The sequence below is a fragment of the Scyliorhinus torazame genome, chromosome 17 (genome assembly GCF_047496885.1).
Source record: "Scyliorhinus torazame isolate Kashiwa2021f chromosome 17, sScyTor2.1, whole genome shotgun sequence".
In the NCBI taxonomy this organism is placed as follows: domain Eukaryota; kingdom Metazoa; phylum Chordata; class Chondrichthyes; order Carcharhiniformes; family Scyliorhinidae; genus Scyliorhinus; species Scyliorhinus torazame.
In genome coordinates this window covers 135282712-135308473 of record NC_092723.1, presented here as the reverse complement: position 1 = coordinate 135308473, position 25762 = coordinate 135282712, and the positions used below count along the sequence as shown (strand labels likewise).

Sequence of the window (25762 nt, the reverse complement as noted above, 5' to 3'; positions counted from 1 at the left end):
AGATAGATGTAGTTGCTGGAGGCCCAAGGCCATTGCTTGAGGATAGTGTGCGAGGACAAACCATCTTCAGCTGGTTCATTAATGACTTTCCCTCCATCATAAGGTCAGATGTGGAGATGTTTGCTGATGATTGCGCAATGTTCAGTTCCATTCATGACACCTCAGATACTGATCTGCCTTTGTCTACAAGTAGTAGATCTGGACAACATTCAGACTTTGGATGATAAGTGGCAGGTAACATTTGTGCCAGACAATTCCCATCTCCAAGAGATTCTGGCTATCTCCCTTTGATATTCATCAGCATTACCGTCACTGAAACTCCATACTATTAACCAGAAATTTAACAGAACCAACCATATAAATACTGGGCGGAATTCACCCCCCCACGCCGGGTGGGAGAATCGCCGGGGCGCCGCACGAGTCCCGCCACGCTGCCCCGACACCCGCACGTGATTCTCCCACCCACCCCAAAACCAGCAGGGCGAGAATCACGGCTGGCCGCTGGGAGAATCGCCGCTTGCCGTTTGTAACGGGCGAGCGGCGATTCTCCAGCCCGGATGGGCCGAGCGGCCTGCCCAACACGACAGGTCCCGCCGGCGCCTGCCGCACCTGGTAGCTGCCAGCGGGAACAGCGCGGGAATGCTGGGGGAGGTGGGCTGTGGGGGGGTAGGGGGGTTCCTGCACCGGGGGGGGGCTCAAAAGGGGTCTGGCCCACGATCGGTGCCCACCGATCGGCGGGCCGACCTCTCTGAAGGAGGACCTCCTTTCCTCTGCCGCCCCGCAAGATCCATCCGACATCTTCTTGCGGGGCGGCCGCGGGGAGGACGTCAAACTGCACATGCGCGAGTTGGCGCCATGCGCAGGTGACGTCATTTATGCGGCGCCGGCCACGTCATTTACGCGGTGCTGCTTTTACACGGCGCCAAGGCCCGGCGTGCGTAAATGACGCGGCAGCGCTCCTAGCCCCCCGGGGGCGGGAGAATAGGGGGCTGGGAGTGGCCTCCGACGCCAGAGTGAAACACTCCGGTTTTCACTCCGTAGTCGGCACTTCGTCTCCCGATGGGAGAATTGCGCCCACTGTGTTTACAAGAGCAGGGGCGTCATTCTCCGACCCCCCAGAGGGTCGGAGAATGGCCGTTGGCCGCCGTGAATCCTGCCCCCGCCGGTTGCCGAAGTCTCCAAAGGGAGAAAAGTCGGCGGGGCGTTAATGGCGCCGCTGACGTCGGAGAATGGCACGGGTCTGCGCAAGGCAGCCGATTTTCGGCCTGCCGATATTCTCCCTTCCGGATGGGCCGAAGTCCCGTCGATGTGATGACCGTTCACGTCGATGTAAATCAAACCTCCCTTTCATCGGCGTGAACCTGTGCTCCAGGTTCACGCCGACCAGCGTGGAGGTGAGTGATGGCCTGGGGGGTTGGCCGCTGGGCAGGCGATGGCGTGGCTGCAGTCTGAATGTGTGGGGAGAGGTGTGTCTCGGGTTGTGTGTGTGTGTGTGCGGCGGGGGGGGGTGGTTAGTGTGGGCTGGGCTCCGGGGGAGTGCCGGGAGGGGGGTACGTGCCGGGGATGAGGATGGGGGGTCCGTGCCGGGGAGGAGGTTGGGGTCCGTGCCGGGGAGGAGGATGGGGGGGGGGGGGGTCCATGCCGGGGAGGGGGATGGGGGGGGGGGGGTCCGTGCCGGGGAGCGGGATCCGTGCCGGGGAGGGGGAGGGTCCGTGCCGGGGAGGGGGATGGGGGTCCGTGCCGGGGAGGAGGTTGGGGTCCGTGCCAGGGAGGAGGATGGGGGGTCCGTGCCGGGGAGGAGGATGGAGGGGGGGTCCGTGCCGGGGAGGGGGATGGGGGGTGGGGTCCGTGCCGGGGAGGGGGATCCGTGCCGGGGAGGAGGTTGGGGTCCATGCCGGGGAGGAGGTTGGGGGCCGTGCCGGGGAGGGGGATGGGGGGGCAAGTGAGTTGGTCCACCTGGCCAGGTGCCAGCCTCCAACAGTTGGACCCATGCGGTCCATGCCACCTGGCTGGGGGGGAGGAGGGGATATGGGCAATGATGACATGTCGTCCGTCCCCCCCCCCCCCCCCCCAAACCAGGCCGTCATGTTTTCCGATCATCCAGCGATGTTGGCCGCCGTGGCGGCAGCCGCTAATGTCCATGTTGCCCTGGATGAGGAGGAGCGTGCCAGAGAGGCGGCGCAGGCTGCCGCAGAGGGGCAGGCGGCAGCCGCCCAGGCTGGAGGGACACCTGACCGACAGGACGAGAAGGGGGAGGAGGACGTCGCCGCCCCACGGCAACGGAGGCACCCGAGGGCGCCCCGTGTGTACCGGCCCCGGCAGTCATACCAGGACCTCACTGACCGGGAATGCAGGAGGAGACTCCGGATGAGGCGGGAAACCGTGGCACACATCTGCCACCTGCTGGCACACCTGTCACCGCGTGGCACTGGCGGGGGACACCCTCTCCCCGTGTCCGTCAAGGTTACGGTGGCCCTGAACTTTTATGCAACGGGGTCATTCCAGGCACCGAGTGGGGACCTGTCCGGCATATCGCAGACATCGGTGCATCGGGGCAGTGACAGATGCCCTATATGCCATGGCGCACCGCTACATCTGCTTCCCTGTGGACCGGGCCAGCCAAGATGCCCGGGCCGTGGGCTTCTCTGCCATGGCCGGGTTCCCCATGGTCCAGGGCGCGATCGATGGGATGCACGTCGCCGTGCGGCCACCTGCAGATAACAGGGCCGTGTTCACCAATAGGAAGGGGACCTATTTGATGAACATACAGGTGGTCTACGACACCGCATGATGATCCTGCAAGTCTGCGCCCGTTACCCAGGCAGTGTACACGACTCATACGTGTTGTCGCGGTCATCCATCCCCGGCATGTACGAGGGACGCCATCCCCGGCTGAGGGGCTGGTTGCTGGGCGACAGGGGCTACCCATTGCGATCGTGGCTGATGACGCCTGATGAGGCCACGCAATGAGGTGGAGAACCGCTACAATGATGCCCATGTAGCGACAAGGGGAGGGATAGAGAGGTGCTTTGGCGTGCTGAAGATGCGTTTCAGGTGCCTGGACCTCTCTGGGGGCGCCCTCCAGTATCGGTCAGATAGGGTCGGCCGCATCATTGTGGTGTGCTGCGTCCTGCACAACATAGCCCAACAGAGGGGCGATGTGCCGCAGGCAGAGGAGGGCGGAGTGGAGGAGCAGCAGAAAGAGGCGCAGTCCTCCCCAGATGAGGGGGATGGGGGCAATGGTCAGGGCAGACGGGCGAGACACAGGCGGGTGGCTGTCCACCGTTACCGGCTGGCCCAGCGGGCACGGGACAGACTGATAGCCGCCCGCTTCACTGACTAGATGGGCGTGGGAATCGGGTAGTATGGCCACAGACCGCACGCCATGGCAACAGCCGACCACCCACACCCCCCACCCACCCAGCACCCTCACCCCCCTCCCCAACCCCACCCACCCCACCCGCATGCACACCACCCACCCCCATTGCCGATCCACCTGCGGCACAACGGCCGGGCTCACACAGTTGCGGGTGGACGCGTGTCTATTGCAGGCCATGGAGGATGATGACAACCCGTCCTGCGGTGACCTCCTGGCTCCACATCGTTGGACTATGTCTGACCCATGGCCACAGTACCACCATCCACCCGGACCATCCCTGCATGCGGCTGTGACACTGCAGCGCACGGTCCCGTCCTCTGCCCGGGGGGGGATGTTGATGGCGGCCCAGGGGGAAGGGGGCAGACTCACCTGGGGCTGAGGTAAGACCACCCCTCACACACACACTTGCGCTCAACGTACATGACACTCCCGCACGCTTTGGACAGAGCACAAAGGCAGCTTCTGTAGGTGTAACACTGACTTGAATAACCAAACGAGTTCATGCACGTGCCCTAGCCCCTAAAACTCATCTGTGCCCTGCTCCCGTGCCAACTTACTCAGTGTCTAATTGTTTGGCCTTATGGGCCCTTTGACTACGTCTACGTGGTTCCCCAGACGGTGCAGCAGAACTGGAGGTGGACTCCTGTGATTCCTGCCCTCTGACACTGGATCCCTTTGGCGGCCGTTTCCTGGGGCGTCCTGGCCTAGATGGGCCAGGCTGCGGCCTGGGCGACTGGGATGGCGAGCTGCCAGCCTGTCCTGCCCGTTGCCCACCCGATGCACCTGGGACGGAAGGGGGGGGGGAGTCCGAGGTGTCGCGGTGTTCCGGGACCTCCCCTACAAGGGGAGCCGGGACAGACCACACCACCTCCTCCTCCCTCGGGGTGCCCGATGGCCCCCAGGCCTCTACATGGTGGGGGATGCGAACGGACTGGCCATCCGACGCCCCCCCGACATCTGGCGCTGCCAGTCCTGGAGGCCCATGCTGGTATCGACAGGGGTCTGCAGGTTTGCAGCCATGGAGCCCAGGGGGTTGGCAAACCCTGTCTGTGACAGTGCGACGCCGGCTCGCACATGGCCACTGGCGCCGATGCCCTCAGCGATAGCCTGCAGAGACTGGGCCATGGCCTGCTGAGACTGGGCTATGGTGTTGAGCGCCTCTGCCATCTGGCGCTGGCACTGGCTCATGGCCTCCTGTGAGAGGGCAGCCATGTCCTGGGCCACAGACGCCGCCTGCACGGAAAGCCCCAGGCCTCGCAAACCGTTCCCCATGTCTGACACCGTCGCACCCATTGCCTCCACCGCGGACGCCACCCGTGCGGTGTCGGCCTGGGTGGCACGTATGACCGGCACCACTTCCAGCTCCTGGACGCGGGTGGACTCCTCCACCTGCGACTGCAGCCGCCGCAAGCCGGCCGTCACCCTCTTCGCTCGTCTCCGGGTCGGTGGATGCATCGGATCTATGTGTGGGTGTGGTAACTCCAGGAACCCGGGATCCATCTGGGCGGCAGATGTTCGCTTGGGCTGGGCTGCCCTCCGACCGCCCGGCCCCTCTGCTGCTCCTACCTCCACCTGCTGTACCAGGACGGCTGTGTTGTGCGCGCCAGTGAGTGTACCAGACGCCTCATCACTAAAGTGCCCAACCGAGGTGAGTGTTTCTGCGATGGTGGAGGGTGTTGGTGACAGCAGTGGCGTTGTGTCGTGCTCTTCATCCCACTCTGAGTCCATGGCACTTTGGGGTGGGGATTCGTCTCCACCCATCCACTCTGAGTCACTGTCCGGTATTTCGTCTTCCTGGGTAGTGCTGTCCAGGTTAGGGGTGTCCTGGGTAGTGGTGTCCTGGGTAGTGGTGTCCTGGCTCGGATGTGACGGGGGCCTGTGGCTGCCCCCCTCGTCGCTGGGTGGCCCACGCCTGCCTCGTCGCTCCCGCACGTGACGGGGGTGTCATCTCCCTGTTGCTCCAGGTCTCTCCGTTTCCCATGGTGTGCGAGGGGCATCCTGTGGGCGTCGCATGCCGGAGGGTCCGGGTCTCTCCGTCTCCTGTGGTGTGCGAGGGGCATCCTGCGGGCGTCGCATGCCGGAGGGTCCGGGTCTCTCTGTCTCCCGTGGCCCCCGAGGGGCATCCTGCGGGCGGTCTGCATCTGCGGGGATGGGTGCCTCGACGTTTGCTCCTGCGATACACAATGAAGCATGCATGGGTATACACGCAGGCAGTGATCAGGTGATATGGGGGAGGGGGGGTATGGGGGAGGGGGGGATATGGGGGAGGGGGGTATTGGGGAGGGGGATATGGGGAGGGGTGATATGGGGGATATGGGGGGGGTATGGGGGAGGGGGGATATGGGGGGAATATGGGGGAGGGGTGGATATGGGGGAGGGGGGATATGGGAGAGGGGGGATATGGGGAGGGGGGATATGGGGGAGGGGGGATATGGGGGATGGGGGATATGGGGGATGGGCGATATGGGGGATATGGGGGATGGGCGATATGGGGGATATGGAGGATATGGGGGAGGGGGGATATGGGGGAGGGGGGATATGGGGACGGGGGGATATGGGGGAGGGGGTATATGGGGGAGGGGGGATATGGGGAGGGGGATATGGGAGAGGGGGGGATATGGGGAGGCTCACCCTGCCTGCTCTGACGAGGTCGTTCACCTTCTTGTGGCACTGGGTGCCTGTCCGTGGTGTCAGGGCCGCAGCGGTGACGGCCTCTGCCACCTCCCTCCACAGACACCGGCTGTGGCGTGGGGCAACTCTGCGGCCGTGCACAGGATACAGGGCGTCCCTCCTCTGCTCCACTGCGTCCAGGAGCGCCTCCACATCCCATGACTGGAAACTCGGGGCTGAGCGGTGGCCAGCCATCCAGTCGGGTGTTCCGGTCGGGTGGGGGGGGGAGCAGCGCGGCCTTATGAGCCGTCACGCCGTGCGGCGTGTATGACGCTGCACGGCGTGAACCACGTGCGCAAGCGCGGATCCCGTCACGTCGCTGCTAGCCCATTTCGGGTCGGAGACTTTCGACCCATTTTTCCGACGTGATGCAAGTCGGATTTGCGCCGTTTTTTGCGCCGATAACGGAGAATTTCGCCCCAGGTCTGTGAATTCTGAGGGAAGTAACTCACTTCCTAAATCCCCAAAGCCTGTCCACTATCTACAAGGCACATATCGGAGTATAATGGAATACTGTCCACTTGCCTGGCTAAGTGCAACTCCAACAACACTCAAGAAGCTCAACACCATCCAGAACAAAGCAGTTCACATGACTGGCACCCCATAATTCACCATAAACATTCACTCCCTCCACCACCAATGCACAGGAGCAGCAGGGTGTACCATCTACAAGATGCACTGCAGGAACCCACCAAGGCTCCTTAGACAGCACTTTCTAAACCCACAACCGTTACCATAAGAAGGACAAGGGCAGTAGATATCGGAACACCACCACCTAGAAGTTCCCCTCCAAGCTACTCACTATCCTGATTTGGAAACATAGTACTTGTTCCTTCACTGTCGCTGGCTCAAAATCCTGGAACTCCCTCTGTAACAGCACTGTGAATGTACCTAGATTACATGGACTGCAACAATTCAAGAAGGCAGCTCATCACCACCTTTTCAAGGGCAATTAAGAATGGGTAATGAATATTGACCTAGCCAGTGAAGCCCACGCCCTTAAATGAAATTTTTTATGTTTTATATCTCTCCTGCACCTCTTGCTCCAAATCCTAAATCTATGATACATGCTAGCAAGGCAAATGGAGTTAAAATACAGATTAACCATGATTTCATTGAAAGGCAGAACAGGCTCAAGGGATTGAATGGCTGAATCCTGTTCCTATGACTGCTTAGGTTTGATGCTTTTTACAAATAAAAATGTTAATGTGTGAAATAACTTACACTCCACTCATACACACTAACAGCAATTCCAGAAGATGCTCCACTCCCAGCCAATCCGATGAAATGGCCACTTCCCACATTACTGGCAAACAGTGATGCTCCAATCTATGCAAAAGAGATGGAAGTCTTAGAGCAGTGTCAAATGCTGGTCACCCACTGTAGATTTGATACAAAATACTTACAGGCCACCAAGGTATCTTCCTTCCTGCCAAAAAATAGCCACTGACAGTGCTCCTCTTTCTCTTGTACATAGACTAATAGAGAAAATCAGAAACAATGAAATCATTCTTAATTGAAGACAATTGTTAATCTAAGAAAATTAGGCCCAAAGCTCTGAAATTCTCTCCCCGTACCTCTCTGTTTCTCTATTTTGCTTTCCTCATTTAAGACACTCCTGAAGAGTGTCTTTGACCTAGCTTTTGGTCATCTGACCCAGTACCTCCTTATGTGACTTATTATCATCACTTAATTTTGTTGTATAATACTGCTGTGAAGAATCTTGTTAAAAGGTTTATGTTAAAAGGTGCAATACAAATACAAATTGTAATGTTACAAATATGTACTGCTTCTATTATACAGAAGCCTTGTACAGGATGACGGTAAAGGTAGGGGTTACAGGATCCAGAAAATGCTCATAAATAATTTTGTGAGCCATGAGTGATAACCTACTATTTCCACTAATCAATTACACCAATGCCATCTTTCACATGAGATTTTAAACTGATGCCCATCTATCCTTTCAGGTGCGATATGTTTTGTGGGAGCCTTGCTGATGGCCTGATTTGTCTTTGTTAAACAGGTGGGGATTTTTTTAAAAATCAGGATTTATCAAAGTGCTTTTATTGAGGTTTTTCCATTTTAACAAATAACACAACAAAACCACAGGAATGGTACAGCTCAGCAAAAATATCTCAACATACACAGATACAAAGAGGGACAGGCGAACATCAATATGGGCTGGCCCAGTACACTCATTAGACTCAACTTGGTGCCTCTATATGTACTGCCAGAGAACAAAGGAGGGAAGGATAGGGCCTTGAAAACATAATAAAATGGTGCACACCTTGCCAAGGCGATTTCTCACAAGGACCACGAGAGTTCAGGATAAATTACTTCATGCCATGTTTGAGCATGCACCAGAAGATAACTCCCTTAACTCCAGCAACACCAGAGGCACCAATAACACAAGGTAGATCTGCCCTCGGATATCAGACCCGTCAGTACCCTTGCAAGAGCCAATCACGGATTCTTTAACCCCCATCACAACAAAAACATTTTAAACTACAAAGAAAATTCATGAGAACTCCAGTTCTAAAAGGATATTTTACATATACCACAACTTTTGGGAGGACCACGAAGAATCCAGCATGAGTTGTAGAATAGAAAGAAATAACATTTATTTACAATAACATATATGTCACTCCCTTGCTGTTCACTCCTCTCTAGCTGTTTCCATACTGGCCAACTTTATTTATGCAGGGACCTGCTAATGATTTCTCCGCCCCCCTCATTGGGGAAACTCATACTCCCTAAGGATTGTGGGATTGCCATTAGTCCCCAGCCAGTGGTAAGCAGGCAGGTTATAACATCCCTCCCCCCCAAAATGTCCAAGGAATCCACCGAAGACCCTGGCGAAGGAGGGCTAGCCCCTCAATGTTGGGGCTCGGCCCCCAAAGATGCGGAGCATTCTGCACCTTTGGGGCGGCGCAATGCATGTCTGATTGGCGCCATTTTGGGCGCCAGTCGGCGGACATCGCGCCGTCTCGGGAGAATTTCGCCCCTGGATCCTTGAAAAGGGCCTGCGAAATCTGCATGCAAGCATGCCCAAGGCCGCCCTGGCCATTCCCAGTGATGTAGGGGCGCGGCCGGCGGAGGCTTCTGATGCTCCTGGCAAATGGAGCAGTTTTGGGCCACCTTCTCAATGTCGGTGTCAAGGCCTGGCCACTAGACATAACTCCGGGCCAACAGTTTCATTTTGGTCACACCCGGGCAAACATTTTCATTTTGGTCACACCCGAATGCCCATTGTGCAAGTAAGTCCCTTAGTATCATCTCCTGTCTTTTTTCCGGGACAATCACACGCGTCCCCCACAAGAGGATACCGTCTTCCACGCTAAAGTCTGACAGCTTGGAGGAAAATATCCGCAACTTGCCTGGGAGCTGTCTATGTTGCCCACCATACAGGACTATGTGCCGAACCTTTGACAGGACTGGCTCCGTCTGGGTCCACTCATGGATCTGTGATGCCACGACAGGCAAGGAGTCCATAAAATTTAGGGTTGCAACCACCTCACCGGTCGTGGGGGTCGACATGGGGCCGGTCGACAAAGGCAATCTGCTCAGTGCGTCGGCATTCGCTATCTGGGTCCCTGGTTTATGCTCCAGAGAATACTCGTAGGCAGCGAGCAATAAAGCCCAGTGCTGGATCCATGGAAGCAATAGGCGGTATTGGCTTATCCTCTCGGAAAAGTCCCAGCAGAGGCTTATGATCAGTCACGATAGTGAAGTGGCGGCCATACACATACTGATGGAAGCGTTTCACCACAAAGACCACCACCAGGCCCTCCTTTTCAATCTGCGCGTACTTCTTTTCCGCTGCAGTCAATGTGTGGGAGGCGAAAGCTATCGGCCGCTCGGCCCTGTTCTCCATCTTGTGGGACAGGACGACCCCAATACCATACGGGGATGCATCACACGTGATGAGCAAAGGCTTTCCATGATCATAGTGGGTTAGTAACCCAGACAACGACAATTGTTGTTTTACCCGCCGGAAAGGGGTTTCTTGTGGCTGACCCCAAACCCAGGTGTGATTCTTCTTTAGCAGAAGGTGCAACGGGGCCAGCATAGTTGCCAGATTGGGGAGGAATTTCCCATAATAGTTTACGAGGCCGAGAAAAGAACAAAGATGCAAAGTGTCAGTCGGGGCGGGGGCCTGTTGAATTGCGTGCACCTTCTCTGCGACGGGGTGCAAACCTTCGCGGCCCACCCGATAACCCAGGTAGACCACTTCCTTCGCCTGAAAGACACACTTTGAACAACGTAAATGGACTCCAGCCTCTGAAAAGCGTCTCAGGACAGCGTCCAAATGTTCCTGCTCTGACGTCCCTCAAAACGTCGTCTCAGTAGACAGCGACACGCAGTAAACCTCTCAAGACGCGTTGAAGGATTGCGCAGGCATAGGATACCCCAAAGGGCAACGTGCATATTCATACAGGCCCCGGTGTGTATTAATAGTTACATAGGGCTGGGAGGCAGGGTCCAGCTTCAACTGTAGATAGGCGTGAATCATATCTAATTTCATGAACGAGAGTCTGCCTGCAAGCTTCGCGTAAAGATCTTCTATGCGTGGCATTGGATATCGGTCGAGCCGGGAAGACGTATTCACTGTAAGTTTATAGTCGCCGCACAAGCGAACTGTGGCACCTGGTTTCATTACAGGTACAATTGGCGCTGCCCAGTCAGCGAAACGGACGGGCCTGATAATACCCAAGGACTCCAAACGAATGAGCACCCCTTCTGCCTTCTCGAGCAAGGCGTAAGGCACCGGGCGCACCCAGAAATAGCGTGGCGAGGCTCCTGGTTCGACTTGGATGCGGGTTATGGCCCCTTTTATTTTCCCCAAACTGAGCTGGAATACATCTGGGTACCGTCCTAGTACCTCCGTCAACCCTCCAGAATCTGTTTGGAAGATGTGCTGCCACTGCAGCCGCAAATGGCGCAACCAGTCCCGACCCAACAGGCTAGGCCCGTGGCTGCGCACCACGATAAGTGGGAAACGCCCCTCCTGGCGTCCATAAACAACAGGGGTCATCATAGTTCCTGCAATGTCCAATGGTTCCCCCGTGTAGGTGGCCGACCTAGCCTGAGTGTCGGTTAATGTAAGGGTCTGTACACCCTGCTTGATGCGGTCGAATGTCCTCTGGGTGATCACGGAGACAGCTGCGCAAGTGTCCAACTCCATCTCAAGCGGATGACCATTGACCCGTACTGTCACCTTAATGGGGGCCACACGGGGAGCTGCCACACAATGCAGCTGCAGGCAGTCGTCCTCTGTCTCCACATCCTCGGAAGTAGTCGCAGGTGCATCCAAATGGAAGGTACGGCCCCTGTGCTGGCCCCAGTTTCTGTTGGAACGACGACGCATCTGGCGCCCCCAGGACTGGCGTCCACAACGGGGTCGGCGCCCACAGGTCCATGGCTCTGACATGGCTCCTCATCCATCAGATCTGGAGAAGGCTCTCTTCGGGGAGAAACGTCCGGCAGCCACTGGCGTCGATCCGGATACCGCCCTGCCCAAGGTACCGCAGGGGTGCGGGGAGACGCTTTTGGCCGGAAGGGGTTGCGCCCCAAGGCGTGCACCTCCATTCCCTGTAGCTCCTGCAATCCCTGTTGTGCGCTCTCTCGGGACAATACTATTTGAATGGCCTGTTGAAAAGTCAATGTTGGCTCAGCTAACAACTTTGAGTGGTCGCACTGTCAATACCGCAAACCAAACAGTCGCGTAACATTTATGACAAGGTCTCACCAAAGTCACAGTACTCCGCAATCCTGCGTAGCCTGGATAGAAACTCTGCAAGGGATTCTCCTGGGGTCCTCTCAGCGGTACTAAACCGGTAACGCTGGACTATCGTGGACGGGTATGGGTTAAAATGTTGCCCCACTAAGGTCACAAGTTCATCAAACGTCTTGGTGTCCGGCGCAGCTGGGTACGTAAGGCTCCTAATCACTTCAAACATATGCGGACCACAGGCGGTGAGCAAAATGATCACCTGCCGCTCGTTTTCGGTGATGTTGTTTGCCCGGAAATAGTAACGCATCGGTTGTGCGTACTGGTTCCAACTTTCCAGCGCAGCACAAAAGACATCCAAACGTCCATATTGAGGCATGGTGTAGCAGAAAATAAACTTCCAACCTGTATCCAACAAAAGTCCAGGGAGGTGGCTTCAGCAGCGTCGACAGCTATCCACTTTAACCCTCGTCGCCAGTTTTGCGAGGGCCACAAAGAATCCAGCACGAGGTGTAGAATAGAAAGAAATAACATTTATTTACAATAACATATATATATACACAACAGCAGCAGTAACTCCCTTGCTGTTCACTCCTCTCTAGCTGTTTCCATACTGGCCAACTTTATTTATGCAGGGACCTGCTAATGATTTCTCCGCCCCCCTCATTGGGGAAGCTCATACTCCCTAAGGATTGTGGGATTGCCATTAGTCCCCAGCCAGTGGTAAGCAGGCAGGCTATAACAATAACAAAACTCCAGCCTCGGACACAGTACAGAACGATCATCATTCCACATATTTATACAGAGAAGACCAGCAAATATTCATACAATAGATTTGGATTATAGTCAGTGCAGTCAGCACCTCCCAACAAACTAGTATTCGACTCGCCTTCTCCCCGTATTCGTACTGCACCCCTCTTGCCCTACGCAACTGTCCTACCACCCTCCCTACTGTCAGCCTATCAAATTGCCCCCATAACTTTTTCCTCCTCGCCAATCCCTCTGTGGTGGGTACCCTCGAGTTCTCCCTATCTACGCCCACTACCTTGTTCATGAGCCGTTCATATTCCTCCCTCCTTTTCCTATCCACATGAGCCTTGAACGAGATAATCTCTCCTCAGACCACTGCTTTTAGCGCTTCCCAAAAGGTGGCCGCCGACACCTCCCCGTTCTGGTTCAATTCCACATAATCTTTAATCACAGCCTGCATTTTGTCACAAAAGCCTCTATCTGCTAACAACCCCAAATCGAGCCTCCACCTTGGCATCTGCTCCTGTCCCGATCTAAGGAGAATCTCCAGCCAATGGGACACATGCTCCGACATTACTATCCCTGCGTACTCTGCCCCCTCCACCCCAACTGAAATCTCCCGGCTCACCACAAAAAAGTCAATTCTGGAATACACTCTATAGACATATAAAACGATAAAAGGAATGCTCCCTTCTCCTGAGTTCTTGAAGCGCCACGGGTCCACCATACCCATCTTTTCCATAAACCCACCCAGCTCCTTTACCATTCGTATCCCACCCATTGACCTGGGGCTCGACCTATCCACCCTCGCATCTAGGACAGAATTAAAATCTCCTCCCATAATCCACTGGTGCATGGCCAAGTCCGGGATTGCTGCCAGCAACCCCCTCATAAAACCTACATCAACCCAATTTGGTGCATACACATTCACCAACACCACCGGCATCCCACTCACGATAACATATGTCCCACCCGGGTCCCTCACTTGCTTCGCGCTCACAAACCCCATTTTCTTACTCATCAAAATTACCACTCCCTGAGTAGAAAACCTGACCAACCCACCCCTTCCTTAGCCTTACCTGGACCTTCACGCGGAGGTGTGTCTCCTGCAGAATGACCACTTCCGTTTTCAAGCTTCTGAGGTGCACAAAAACCCGCACTGGGTCCATTCAGTATGGGTTATGGGTATGGGTTAAAATGTTGCCCCACTAAGGTCACAAGTTCATCAAACGTCTTGGTGTCCGGCGCAGCTGGGTACGTAAGGCTCCTAATCACTTCAAACATATGCGGGCCACAGGCGGTGAGCAAAATGATCACCTGCCGCTCGTTTTCGGTGATGTTGTTTGCCCGGAAATAGTAATGCATCCGTTGTGCGTACTGGTTCCAACTTTCCAGCGCAGCGTGAAAGACATCCAAACGTCCATATTGAGGCATGGTGTAACAGAAAATAAACTTCCAACCTGTATCCAACAAAAGTCCAGGGAGGTGGCTTCAGCAGCGTCGACAGCTATCCACTGGTCCATTCAGCCCGCGCACAATCCACATTATCAGCCTTACCGGAGGCTTGCGCCTCCATTTCTCTTTATCGTCCGTCATCCTCCCCTTTTGGCTCTAGCCCCATTGATTCCATCCTATACCTGCTGATGCACGATCAATTACACAATGATGAGAGTAGGATGTAATCGAGGCTTTATTACACTGAGATGTGTGGCCTCCTACAGCAGCTGATGAAATGGCTGCTGTACTGGGAGCACACATATTTATACTCCGCCTACTGGGTGGAGCCAGCAGGCAGGGATCTACCCCCGTACCTGTAGTACAGCAGCCATTTTGTCAGCTGCTGTAGGAGGCCACACATCTCAGTGTAATAAATTGATGCACGATCAATTACACAAAGACGAGAGCAGGATGTAATCGAGGCTTTATTACACTGAGATGTGTGGCCTTCTACAGCAGCTGACGAACTGGCTGCTGTACTGGAAGCACACATATTTGTACACCGCCTACTGGGCAGAGCCAGCAGGCAGGGATCTACCCCTGTAGGCCTTACCGTAAAGCACCTATATCAACATCCGATATATACAATATATACATCAGTGGTGACTAACACACCTGGTCCATCCAAGATGGCCCCTTCTCCCCCCTGACTATGCTTCTTCTCCCTCCCTGCCTCATCATGTCCCTCCCTATCCCCCCCACCTTCCCCCCTCCCCCCCCCCCCCCCCCCACCAAGGCCACCTCTCTCGGCCTTCACCTCCACCTCACTTCCATTCACCAGCATTAATTGCTAGCGTGGCAGTCCCTGCCAAAAGGCTTCTCCCACTAACCTCCCTCCTCCCCTCCGCCCTCACCTTCCTGCTCAGTGAAGGAGGCTTCCTGCTGGCCTTACCGTCCCTCACCCAAACAAACCCTCATCTTGAATCATAGGTCACCGCCCCCAAGAGCAAACAAACAAGAGATAAAACACAACCCCAGGCAACAGGTGGAGGGATGGGGACAGCCATCCCCGCATAAACTTTTCACCCTTGCTACCCTTTTGTCAACCCAACAGTAAATAACAAACCAGAAACAGACCCCCCTCCAGATCGGAGGAAAAGAAAAAAAAACACTCACCACCCCCTCTACCCGTATTCCCAATCGTTTCAAAATGCCAGCACCTCAGTCTCCCAGAATTGATCAATTCAGTTCTCCCCCAGTTTGTGCTCCTTGATGACGTCATCGACCTCTTCTGGGGTCTCAAAACAGTATTCCCGGCCTTCATACGTCACCCATAATTTTGCCAGGTAGAGCGCCCTGTAGCCACCTAAAATGGCTGATTCCCTATTAATTTGGCCAAACCCGATTTAAAATGGCTAACCGAAAAGGCTGATGGGAAAAGCAGCCAACAGGACACAAACGGACAGCTGCAGACAGAATAGCGTATTCGGCTCTGGGGAAGTCGGCCCAGATCGATACTCAAGACCATTAGCAGCACATCAACCCAGACATCTGCAGTTTTAATCGGCTATCCCCGGGAACAATTGCAACATATTAGCAATTGAATGCCGGGCCAGACCCGTCGGCGCCTGCAGTGGCCGAAACAAAGACAGGTGAACGACCACCCCCTGATCGAGGAATCGCCCCGTCATTGGATATATCGTGATTGGGAACAAGTCCAATCACTTGGGACTCAGGATCAAGGGCCACCCCGAGAGGCGGGAAGCCCCGGGACCCTATAAAGTGAGGGGCCAAGTTCAGATCGCTCTCTCTCTCCCTTCTTCTCCTGCTCGAGACCTTCGCAAGAAAATCCACCAGAAACAGTAAGTTTGACTCCAGCGATCGCTACCCGATAAAGACTCCTAGCCATCGACCCAGATAGCCTTTTTGAATCCCGCGGGCCAGATCCGATTCGATAAGCCATTCGTTTCCCTGACCTGGTGGGCCCTTCCTAAAGTTAAGTATTGGCCAGTAGTGGTAGGTTTCTATATAGATAGTAGGATTATTGTATAAGCATTACCTGTTGTATATAATAAATGACCGTAGATTTCAATCTTACTAAGCGGTATGCTGGCTTATTAATCATAACTCGCGCTTGAACCACGTGGCGGTATCAGAAAGATACCTGGCAACTCGTGAGCAAAGGTGACATAACCAGAGCTAATAAACTAAGGCTAAAAAGAGCAACAACCCCAAACCTGATCTTCCTCCGATATAGCACCGCCTAGGCCTTGTTGAACCCTGCATGCCGTTTCGCCAACTCGGCTCCAATGTCCTGGTATATTCGGACCTTGTTCCCAGTTGCGCTTCTCCCTAGCCCCCTGCAACATCTTCTCTTTCTCCATGAACTTTGGAGTCTTAAGAGTCACCGCCCGTGGTGGCTCCCCCACTCTAGGCTTCTACCTCAGAGACCTGCGCGCTCTGTCCACTTCAGGTGCCTTAGCCAGCACACCCTCTGCTAACCAGCCCCACCAGCATCCTCGACATATACCTTGTCTCACTTGTACTTTCCACTCCTCCAGGCAGGCTCACTATCTGCAGGTTCTGCCTTCTCGAACTGTTTTCCTGCTCCACCACCTATGCTCTTAACGTCTTGCAAAGGTCTCCTAAGAGCCCTACCTCCACCTCCAATGCCACCACCCGATCGCTGTGATCTGACATCACCCTCTCAATTTCTCAGATCTGCAACCCCTGTGCCTCCAAACATTTCTCCACCCTCTCCATTGAGCCCTTCAGGGGTGTCACAGCCCCCTCAATGGCCTTCGAGCGATCCTCCTGCATCCCGTTCCTCTGCTGGCGGAACTCTTCCTTGATGAAGGCCATCAACAGCTCCATCTGGGGCTTTCCGACTTGCACAAGCCCATCTCCCTCAGCCATCCTTCCTCTGGCTGCTGCGCCACCAACTCCTTGGCCAGGTCTTTCACCTTCTTCTGCCGAGTTTGGTAACCAGCAGACATACCACTGTACGCCTCCCACGTACGGTGAGGAAGTACGCCTCCCACCTTCAAATACACCTTTCTGTCGAAGTTGCACCCAATTTGGGATAAAAAGAGCTCTTTTCTACGCCTTCAAGCAGGAGCTGCCCTGTGTGTGACCACTCACACCATGGCTGCCACCGGAAGTCCCGCCTCCCAACAAACTAACCGAGACAGGATAAAAAAAAAAGAAAATTACCAGGAGCAGAGGAATTCAGGATAAAAAGGATCAGGACACGTCATAGGCCCATGTTTATCCGGTGCACGCCCTCCACCATATGACAGAGGAGAGAAAAGGCTGCTTGTTCAGATGAAGGAGCGTCCCAACCATAAGGGGGAGGGGGCAACAGGATATCAACCATAGTAGAGAAGCTGATCCAGCCCTGCACCCTTGTGCACATAGGAGTCAGTAAACCAAGGATACTCAAAACACATCGAGACTCACCTTCTCAGGATGTCCCTAATAAGTGTTTTTGAGAAGGGATGTCCCATTCATAAGGGGGCAACAGGGTACCAACAGGACCAGGCCAGGCCCAGCACATTCTTGCACATAGGAGTCAATACCCCAGGAGACCAAGCACACGTCAAGACTTACCACCCAGCCAGCTCTGCTCCTCACTAACCACACCTGCGCAGTGCACCAGCCTGATCGACACTAGAAAAATCAATTCAACCTCACTATCGAAGGGAAGAATAATCAAGACAGCCATTAATTGGGCACTTCGGGGGGGGCCAATCCCCAATCCCCCAATACGATAAGGGAAACCCCCTGTTATCTAACAAACCAAAACAGGACCCGTAAAGGCAGTTATTCTCCAGTTAAAGAAGAGAAACCCCCCTAGGGGAGGATGTCCAAGTCAGTCAAGGAATGTTGGATACAGGCACTGTATGCCATTGAAAGGTGGATAGTAGGGACAGTGCAGTGCTGCGTCAACAGAGACCCACCACAATGAGGAGGGCACTCAGGAAACCACATATAAGACCACTTGAAGGTGGCTGACTAGCTCATCAAACCTACCTATAAACCGAAGAAGGGCTCCAACAACACAGAAGCATAACATGCAAATATCACACTCAACAAATAAAGCAAGGATTAACCAACCACACCCAGGCACACGCCACTACTCATTTCCCCCACTCCAACAACCCCAAAAACGCTAACCAATCACAAGAAGAATCACAAGGTACCCAGTCCTCTCCAGGATACACGATCTATCTGGGTCTTCGTAGGAGATAAGCATGGATTCCCATGATTCAAGGTAACAAAAAATCAAATTATAACCCAACACCAATAGCTCTAACTGGGGGCTTTCCTCAATCCAAGTGAGGACTTATCTAACCTTACCACCCACCACCACACCAACCATCCACCCATCTCCCTGCCATGGGTCTACACGTCTTCTCCATTTTGTTTTCTATAAATTTAGAGGACCCAATTTTTTTTTTCAAATAAGTGGCAATTTAGCATGGCCAATTCACCTACCCTGCACATCTTTTTGGGTTGTGGGGGTGAGACCCACGCAGACATGGAGAGAGTGTGCAAACTCCATACGGACAGTGACCCGGGGCCAGGATCGAATCCAGGTGCTAACCACTGCACCGCCGTGCCACCCTTACTCTTCTTCGCTATAAACGAGGTAAGGTATCTAAAATGTACTCCCTCCTCATAAATGCAAGGATTACAGCACATAAAATAAAAAGGAGCAAGAGTATGCACAAACCACATATCACTTTACCGATTCAATATGACTTTTGCCGAAACAGGCGACCCTTCCCTTGCGCTCAGATAGCGCAGACCCTGAATGTCCGGTGGTGGCCATGGAGTGAGTGGTCGCATATTTGGTAGCTCCTGCTCATTGTAGGCTTTACCCCAGTTTGTAGCAAGAACTTTGGAGGAAAAAGGTGTGAGCAGAAGAGTGACCCCTAGTTTATGGAGCAGCAGACCACAAGTGCCCGGAAAAAAGCAAACCAGTTGGCTGAGGTGCTGGCAACGCATGGGGAGATGGCGGATGGGCAGAGGCAGAGTCCAGGCCTGCTGGCCCAGTAGTCGATGGAGCAGTCGGTGAGCTTCTTGAACAAGAGGTTCACCCAAAAGCGGAAGGAAAGTTTGGAGGACCTGGCCTGGGCGATGGACTCGATCAAGGCGGTGGTTGACCGCGTGGAGACGAGACTGGCAGCCCAGGGACAGGCGATCCAGAGGTTGGAGGAGCTGGCGGGGGAGCATGAGGAACAGTACACCTCGATGGCAGCGGAGATGGGATTGATGCAAGACCAGCAGAAGCGACTGCTGGAGAAAGTGGAGGGCCTGGAGAACCGTTCTCGTAGGCAGAACATCCGGATCGTGGGCTTGCTGGAGGGAATCAAAGGACCAGATGCGGGTGCGTATGTTGGGAAGATGCTGGAGAAGCTGCTTGGGGAAGGTGTGTTTGTTCGGCCGTTGGAGGTGGATCGGGCCCACAAGGCACTGATGCACAAGCCCCAGGGGGGCGAGCCGCCAAGGGCGATGGTGGTACGATTGCATCATTTCCAGGATACGGAACGTATCATGAGTTGGGCCAGGCAGATGAGGCGATGCACCTGGGAAGGCGTTGACATTCGGGTGTACTCGGATCTGGGGGCAGAGCTCGCGAAGAGGAGGGCGAGCTTTAATAAGGTCAAGTCGGCCGTGTACAAGAAGGGCGTAATGTTTGGACTACTGTACCCGGCTCGCCTATGGGTGATCTATGGGGGTCGGGAGTTGTACTTTGGCTTGGCGGAGGAGGCAGTGGACGTATTGAAAGAAAAGGACTGGCAGGAGAAGGAGGACCTTGAACTTTGATGGAGGAGAAATGTACTGTACTGTGAAAAACTTAGTTTTTGGTGTTTCTTTCGGTTTTTCGTTTTTCTGTTTTTTGAGGTGAGGCTGGTTTACAGTTCTTTGTTAAGGGATATGGGGTAGGTCTCCATGTTTGGACCTTGGGAGGGATTGTTTGTTGCCTTTGTTTTGATTGTTTGCATTAAGAGCGGGGGAAGGAGAATCAGTGGGGGGGGGGGGGCGGTAGGATGCTAGGCACCATGGGCTGGGGCTACCAGGCCAGCTGGGTGGGGTAGATCACGCGGAAGCACAGTGGGGGTGAGCTGAAGATTGATGGAGCGGTGGGGGAAATTGGAGGGGGTGTGGGGGGTTTGGGTGGGGGGAGATAATACTGCTGACGGGGAAGGGACTTTCAGAGTGGAGGAGGAGGAGGGTTGCCGACGGTGGTTGCCTGGGGGCGGGCCAGGGGAGGTGTGGGACATGGGTCGAAGACTGGTCTAGGAGAGACTATGGCTGAGTGGCAGGGGAGGGGACGGGGTAAGGAACTGATGGAATGGGAAGGACTTCCAATAGGGGAGGTGAAGAGGAAGTGGGAGGAAGAGTTGGGAGGGGAGTTGGAAGTTGGGTTATGGGAGGAGGCCTTGCGGAGCGTGAACGCATCCTCGTCGTCTGCCAGACTTAGCATGATCAAGTTCAAGGTGGTCCACAGGGCTCATATGACTGTGGCCCGATGAGCAGGTTTTTGTGAGGAGGTGGAGAACAGGTGTGGGAGCGATGGGGGACGTCCTGCGAACCACGTGCATATGTTGTGGGCGTTTCCGAGGCTGAGTGGACTTTGGCAGGGATTTTCTGACGTCATGTCAGAGGTCCTGGAAGGGAGAGTGACTCCGAGTCCAGAGGTGGCAATATTTGGAGTGTCGGAAGACCCGGGAGTCCAGGGGGGAGGGAGAGGCTGACGTTTTGACCTTTCCCTCCCTGGTGGCCCGGAGATGGATTCTGCTGGGATGGAGGGACTCGGAGCCTCCAAAGTCGGGTGTTTGGGTCAGCGACATGGCGGGGTTTCTTAGGTTGGAGAAAATTAAGTCGCCTTAAGGGGTTCACTACAGGGGTTTGCTCCAAGGTGGCAGCCGTTCATCGACTTCTTCAAGGAAAATTGACCGTCAGCGGGTGGGCGGGGTGGGGGGGGGGGGGGTGCGGGCATGGAAGTTACGAATAAGGATAGGAAATCTAATGAAGGGAGAACCATGAAATGGAGTATTTGCATGGACCATGATAGTTAGGGTTTATGCTTTGGGGGAGATGGGTATGTTACTGTAGGTTTTTTTGTGTTTGTTGGATCTCTTTGTTCAAAATGTTAAAATTCTAAATGCCTTAATAAAATATTTTCTAAAAAAAAAAGATATCGCACACCCTTGTTAAGAGAAAAGACAATAATATGAAATCAACAGCATAATCGACAAGTGAATAATTATTGATGAACTGCAGGATAATAACACCTTCCATAAATCGCTTGGAAAAGCCAAAACCATGACAGGATCGTCACGCAAACCTCGGATCTCCCAGATGTTACATTGAATGAAGCACCTTCAACATAAGACCAGTGGCCGGAGCCTCCAACCAATCCCAAGCCTCGAAGACTGGATGCAATGCGCTCTGTTGAACCGGAAACGCTTAGCCTTCAAATCGAGATTGCGAAAGCATGACAACCGATTCTCAAAAACAGTCGGGAACTTGACCCCAACTCCTAACAAGGGATTGGTCTCACAAATGCTCCTTCTCCAGCCTCTACTCTACGAGTCTGTCAGGATAGATGATGTTCCATGCAGCAGGGTTTCCAAGGACTGAAGGCGAGCCCTCACCAGGGAAATTGCTCTGTCAAATAACAGGATTCTCTTCTCTGCTTCCACTATTTTCTAAGGGATATTTTGCAGTTCATCAAAGTGAGCACAAAAAACCTGAACCACAGAACAGAGATCATCATCCAGAACTTCATTCACAATGGCAATCGTCATCCCGATGCACACACCACCGCCAAGGAATTGAATTTGATTTATTGTCACATGTACCAAGGTACAGTGAAAAATATTGTTCAGACAGATCATTCCATACATGAAAAAACATAGGGTATACATAAATACACAATGTAAATACATAGGTACAGGTATCGAGTGAGCATATGGACTGTGGTACTACTCAGTAGATGTGTGAGGAGATCAGTTCAGTCCACAAGAGGGTCATTCAGGAGTCTGGTAACAGCAGGGAAGAAGCTGTTTTTGAACCTGTTAGTGCATGTTCGCAGACTTTTGTATCTCCTCCCCGATCAAAGAAGTTGGAAGAGAGAATAATCTGAGTGGGAGGAGTCTTTGATTATGCTGCCCGCTTTCCCAAGGCAGCGGGAGATATAGACAGAGTCAATGGATGAGAGGGGTTCGCGTGATGGACTGGGCTGTGTTCACGACTCTTGTGTAGTTTCTTACGGTCTTGGGCTAGCAGTTGCCACACCAGGCTGTGATGCAGCCAGATAGGATGCCTTCTATGTTGCCTCTATAAAAACTGGTAAGACTCAATATGGACATGCCGAATTTCCTTAGATTCTTGAGGAAGTATAGGTGCTATTGTGCTTTCTTGGTCGTAGCGTCAACATGAGTGGACCAGGACAGATTGTTGGTGATGTGCACACCTAGGAATTTGAAGCTGTCAACCATCTCCACCTCGGCACCAATGATGCAGACAGGGGTGTGTACTTTGCTTCCTCAAGTCATTGACCAGCTTTTTAGTTTTAATGATGTTGAGGGGGAGATTGTTGTTGTTACACCATGCCACCAGGTTCCCTATACCCTCCTGTACTCTGATTCATCGTTGTACGAAATCCGATCCACTACGGTGGTGTCAGCAGCAAACTTGTAGATGGAGTTGGAGCCAAATTTTGCCACACAGTCGTGTGTATATAGGGAGTATAGAAGGGGGCCAAGTACGCAGCCTTGTAGGACTATAGTGGAGGAGGTGGTGTTTATCCTTACTGATTGTGGTCTATGGGTCAGGAAGTCGAGGATCCAGGTGCAGAGGGAGGAGCCAAGTCGTAGTTTTGGAATTTTGATATGTGCTTGGCTGGGATCATGGTGTTGAAGGGGGAGCTGTAGTCAATGAATAGGAGTCTGACGTAGGAGTCCATAAGACGAGAAGACATAGGAGCAGAATTAGGCCACTCGGCACATCACGTCTGCTCCGCCATTCAATCATGGCTGATATTTTCTCATCCCCATTCTCCTGCCTTCTCCCCATAACCCTTGGTCCCCTTATTAATCAAGAACATTCTCCCCATAACCCCGATCCCCTTATTAATCAAGAACCTATCTATCTCTGTCTGAAAGACACTCAGTGATTTGGCCTGCACAGCCTTCTGCGGTAAAGAATTCCACAGATTCACCACCCTCTAGCTGAAGAAATTTCTCTTCATCTCAGTTTTAAAGGATCGTCCCTTTAGTCTGAGATGGTGTCCTCTGGTTCTAGTTTTTCTTACAAGTGGAAACAACCTCTCCACGTCCACTCTATCCAGGTCTCGCAGTATCCTGTAAGTTTCAATAAGACCCCCTCATCCTTCTAAACTCCAATGAGTACAGACCCAGAGTCCTCAACCGTTCCTCATATGACAAATTCTTCATTCCAGGGATCATTCTTGTGAACCTCCTCTGGACCCTTTCCAAGGCCAGCATATCCTTCCTTAGATACGGGGCCCAAAACTGCTCACAATACTCCAAATGGTGTCTGACCAGAGCCTTATACAGCCTCAAAGGTACACCCCTGGTCTTGTATTCTAGCCCCCTTGACATGAATGCTAACATTGCATTTGCCTTCTTAACTGCCGACTGAACCTGCACGTTAACCTTAAGAGAATCGTGAACAAGGACTCCCAAGTCCCTTTGTGCTTCTGATTTCCTAAGCATTTCCCATTTAGAAAATAGTCTATGCCTAAATTCCTCCTTCCAAAATGCATAACCTCACAATTTTCCACATTGTATTTAATTTGCCACTTCATTACCCACTTTCCTAGCTTGTCTAAATCCTTCTGCAGCCCTCTTGCTTCCTCAATACTACCTGTGCATCTACAGATCTTTGTATCATCTGCAAGCTTAGCAACAATGCCTTCAGTTCCTTCTTCCAGATCATTTATGTATATTGTGAAAAGTTGTGGTCCTTGTTGTCAAGATGCTCCAGGGATGAGTGTAGCATCAGGGAGATAGCGACTGCTGTAGACTGATCGTGGCGGTATGCGCATTGCAGTGGATCAATCAAGGCATTCTGGGAGTATGGAGTTGATGTGTCTCATGACCAACTTTTCAAAATACTTCATAATGATATATGTCAAGGCCACTAGATGGTATACATTGAGGCATGTTGTCTGGTTCTTCTTTGGCACCGGTCTGAAATTAAAATTGCTTATTGTCACAAGTAGGCTTCAAATGAAGTTACTGTGTAAAGCCCCTAGTCGCCACATTCCGGCGCCTGTTCAGGGAGGCTGGTACGGGAATTGAACCGTGCTGCTGGCCTACCTTGGTCTGCTTTCAAAGCCAGCGATTTAGCCCTTTGCTAAATCAGCCCCTACGATGGTGGTCTTCTTGAAGCAGGTGGGGATTTCAGAACAGAGTAGGGAGAAGTTGAAGGTGTCCGCGAACACACCCGCCAGTTGGTCAGCACATCTGAGTGCACGACCTGGGATTCAATCAGGAAGTGTCATTCTCCAAGGGTTCACTTTCAAGAAGGCCGATCTGATTTTGGAAGCTGTGATGGTAGGTATGAGATGTCCGAGACTGCTGGGGCAGTTGACAGCATTTGATGGTGTAGGCCTGCTCGCCAGCAAAACCGCCACTGCAAGTTGGGCCCCATCCCAGGCACCTCCAATCACTTCAATCAATAAAGGATTCTCTCTGATTTAACTCGGCTTCTCATTGCCAAAATACAGTTAGGATCATCCAGGGACATAGTGCAAGACATAGATCCCAAAAATAAGTAATTATCAGATGTGCATTAGGATAAAATAAAAGATTAAAAGTAAAGTAGAGCCAGAGTTCGTGAAAACACAGTCGCTCCCGTGCTCACGATACGTGACCCCCTAATCTTGATGTTTTAACACCTCTTCTGCCCCGATGGGATTTCTGATTGTGATAAAGCCAGGGGCCTGCCGGACAAGTCAGACTCCAGATCACTCCCAGTGGACACACTTCATAAGCCGGCAGCAAAAAACTCGATCCAGCGCTCACCTTCCATGACATTACAAGCTCCAAAAAAAACACCACAGAAACAAGCTCTGTACCCGTCACTCTTTTTTAAAAAAATTCTGGGGAGGTAGCTCAGCCGAACAGACAGCACGCCGACAGCTCCAATTCATCATCGTGGCCAATGTGATAAAGTCAGGGGAGGCCAACGAGCTTCTTAAAAGTCCTTTATTTCAGCAACAGCATCATACATGCTCAGGGCCCGGTCACGTTTCACCAGGTCCTCATTCCTTTTTAGCTGGCTCTACAGCTGCCGGCCTTTTATGCTAGTGCTGGGTTAACTCAGTCCAATTGAACACGGGGAACAATCATTTCCAGCTGGATGAGTCCTGTGCAGGTTATTACACCCCTCTCCGCCCAAAGTCCAAAACCCCTCGCAAGGATGGCCATTTAGTAGGAGAGGACAAAACGGGTGCAAACCACAACAATGGCCAGACAACAACAAAAAATTGATTTGGATAAGGCGCCACCGAACAGGGAAGCAGAACGGGCAGGCGTGTACTCCACCAAGCAATACGCCCGGCCCGACACCCTCACCAATCACACAGGGGGGAGAAGCTGCCAACAGCCGAACCCGGGGACGGCGCGCACCATGGCATCGGACCCATCAAACCAAGACCCAATCGGCATGGCATGCCTTCCAGCCACAGAGGGAACAGGTGGGGGGGAACCTCGGACAGCGTCCACCTCAACGTCCCGTAACTCCAAACGCCC

At 53.2% G+C, this 25762-nt stretch overlaps 1 protein-coding gene across 1 annotated transcript in view; it reads right to left on the bottom strand.

Moving 5' to 3' along the window:
* LOC140394170 (sodium/myo-inositol cotransporter 2-like) overlaps positions 1–25762 on the bottom strand; it is a 402805-nt gene that overhangs the window by 340836 nt on the left and 36207 nt on the right. Inside the window, exons 3-4 of the mRNA XM_072481110.1 lie at positions 7456–7527; positions 7274–7378 (exon numbers count right to left, since the gene is read on the bottom strand). Of these exons, the coding sequence (XP_072337211.1) occupies positions 7274–7378; positions 7456–7527 (177 nt within the window). The remainder of the gene's footprint in view (positions 1–7273; positions 7379–7455; positions 7528–25762) is intronic.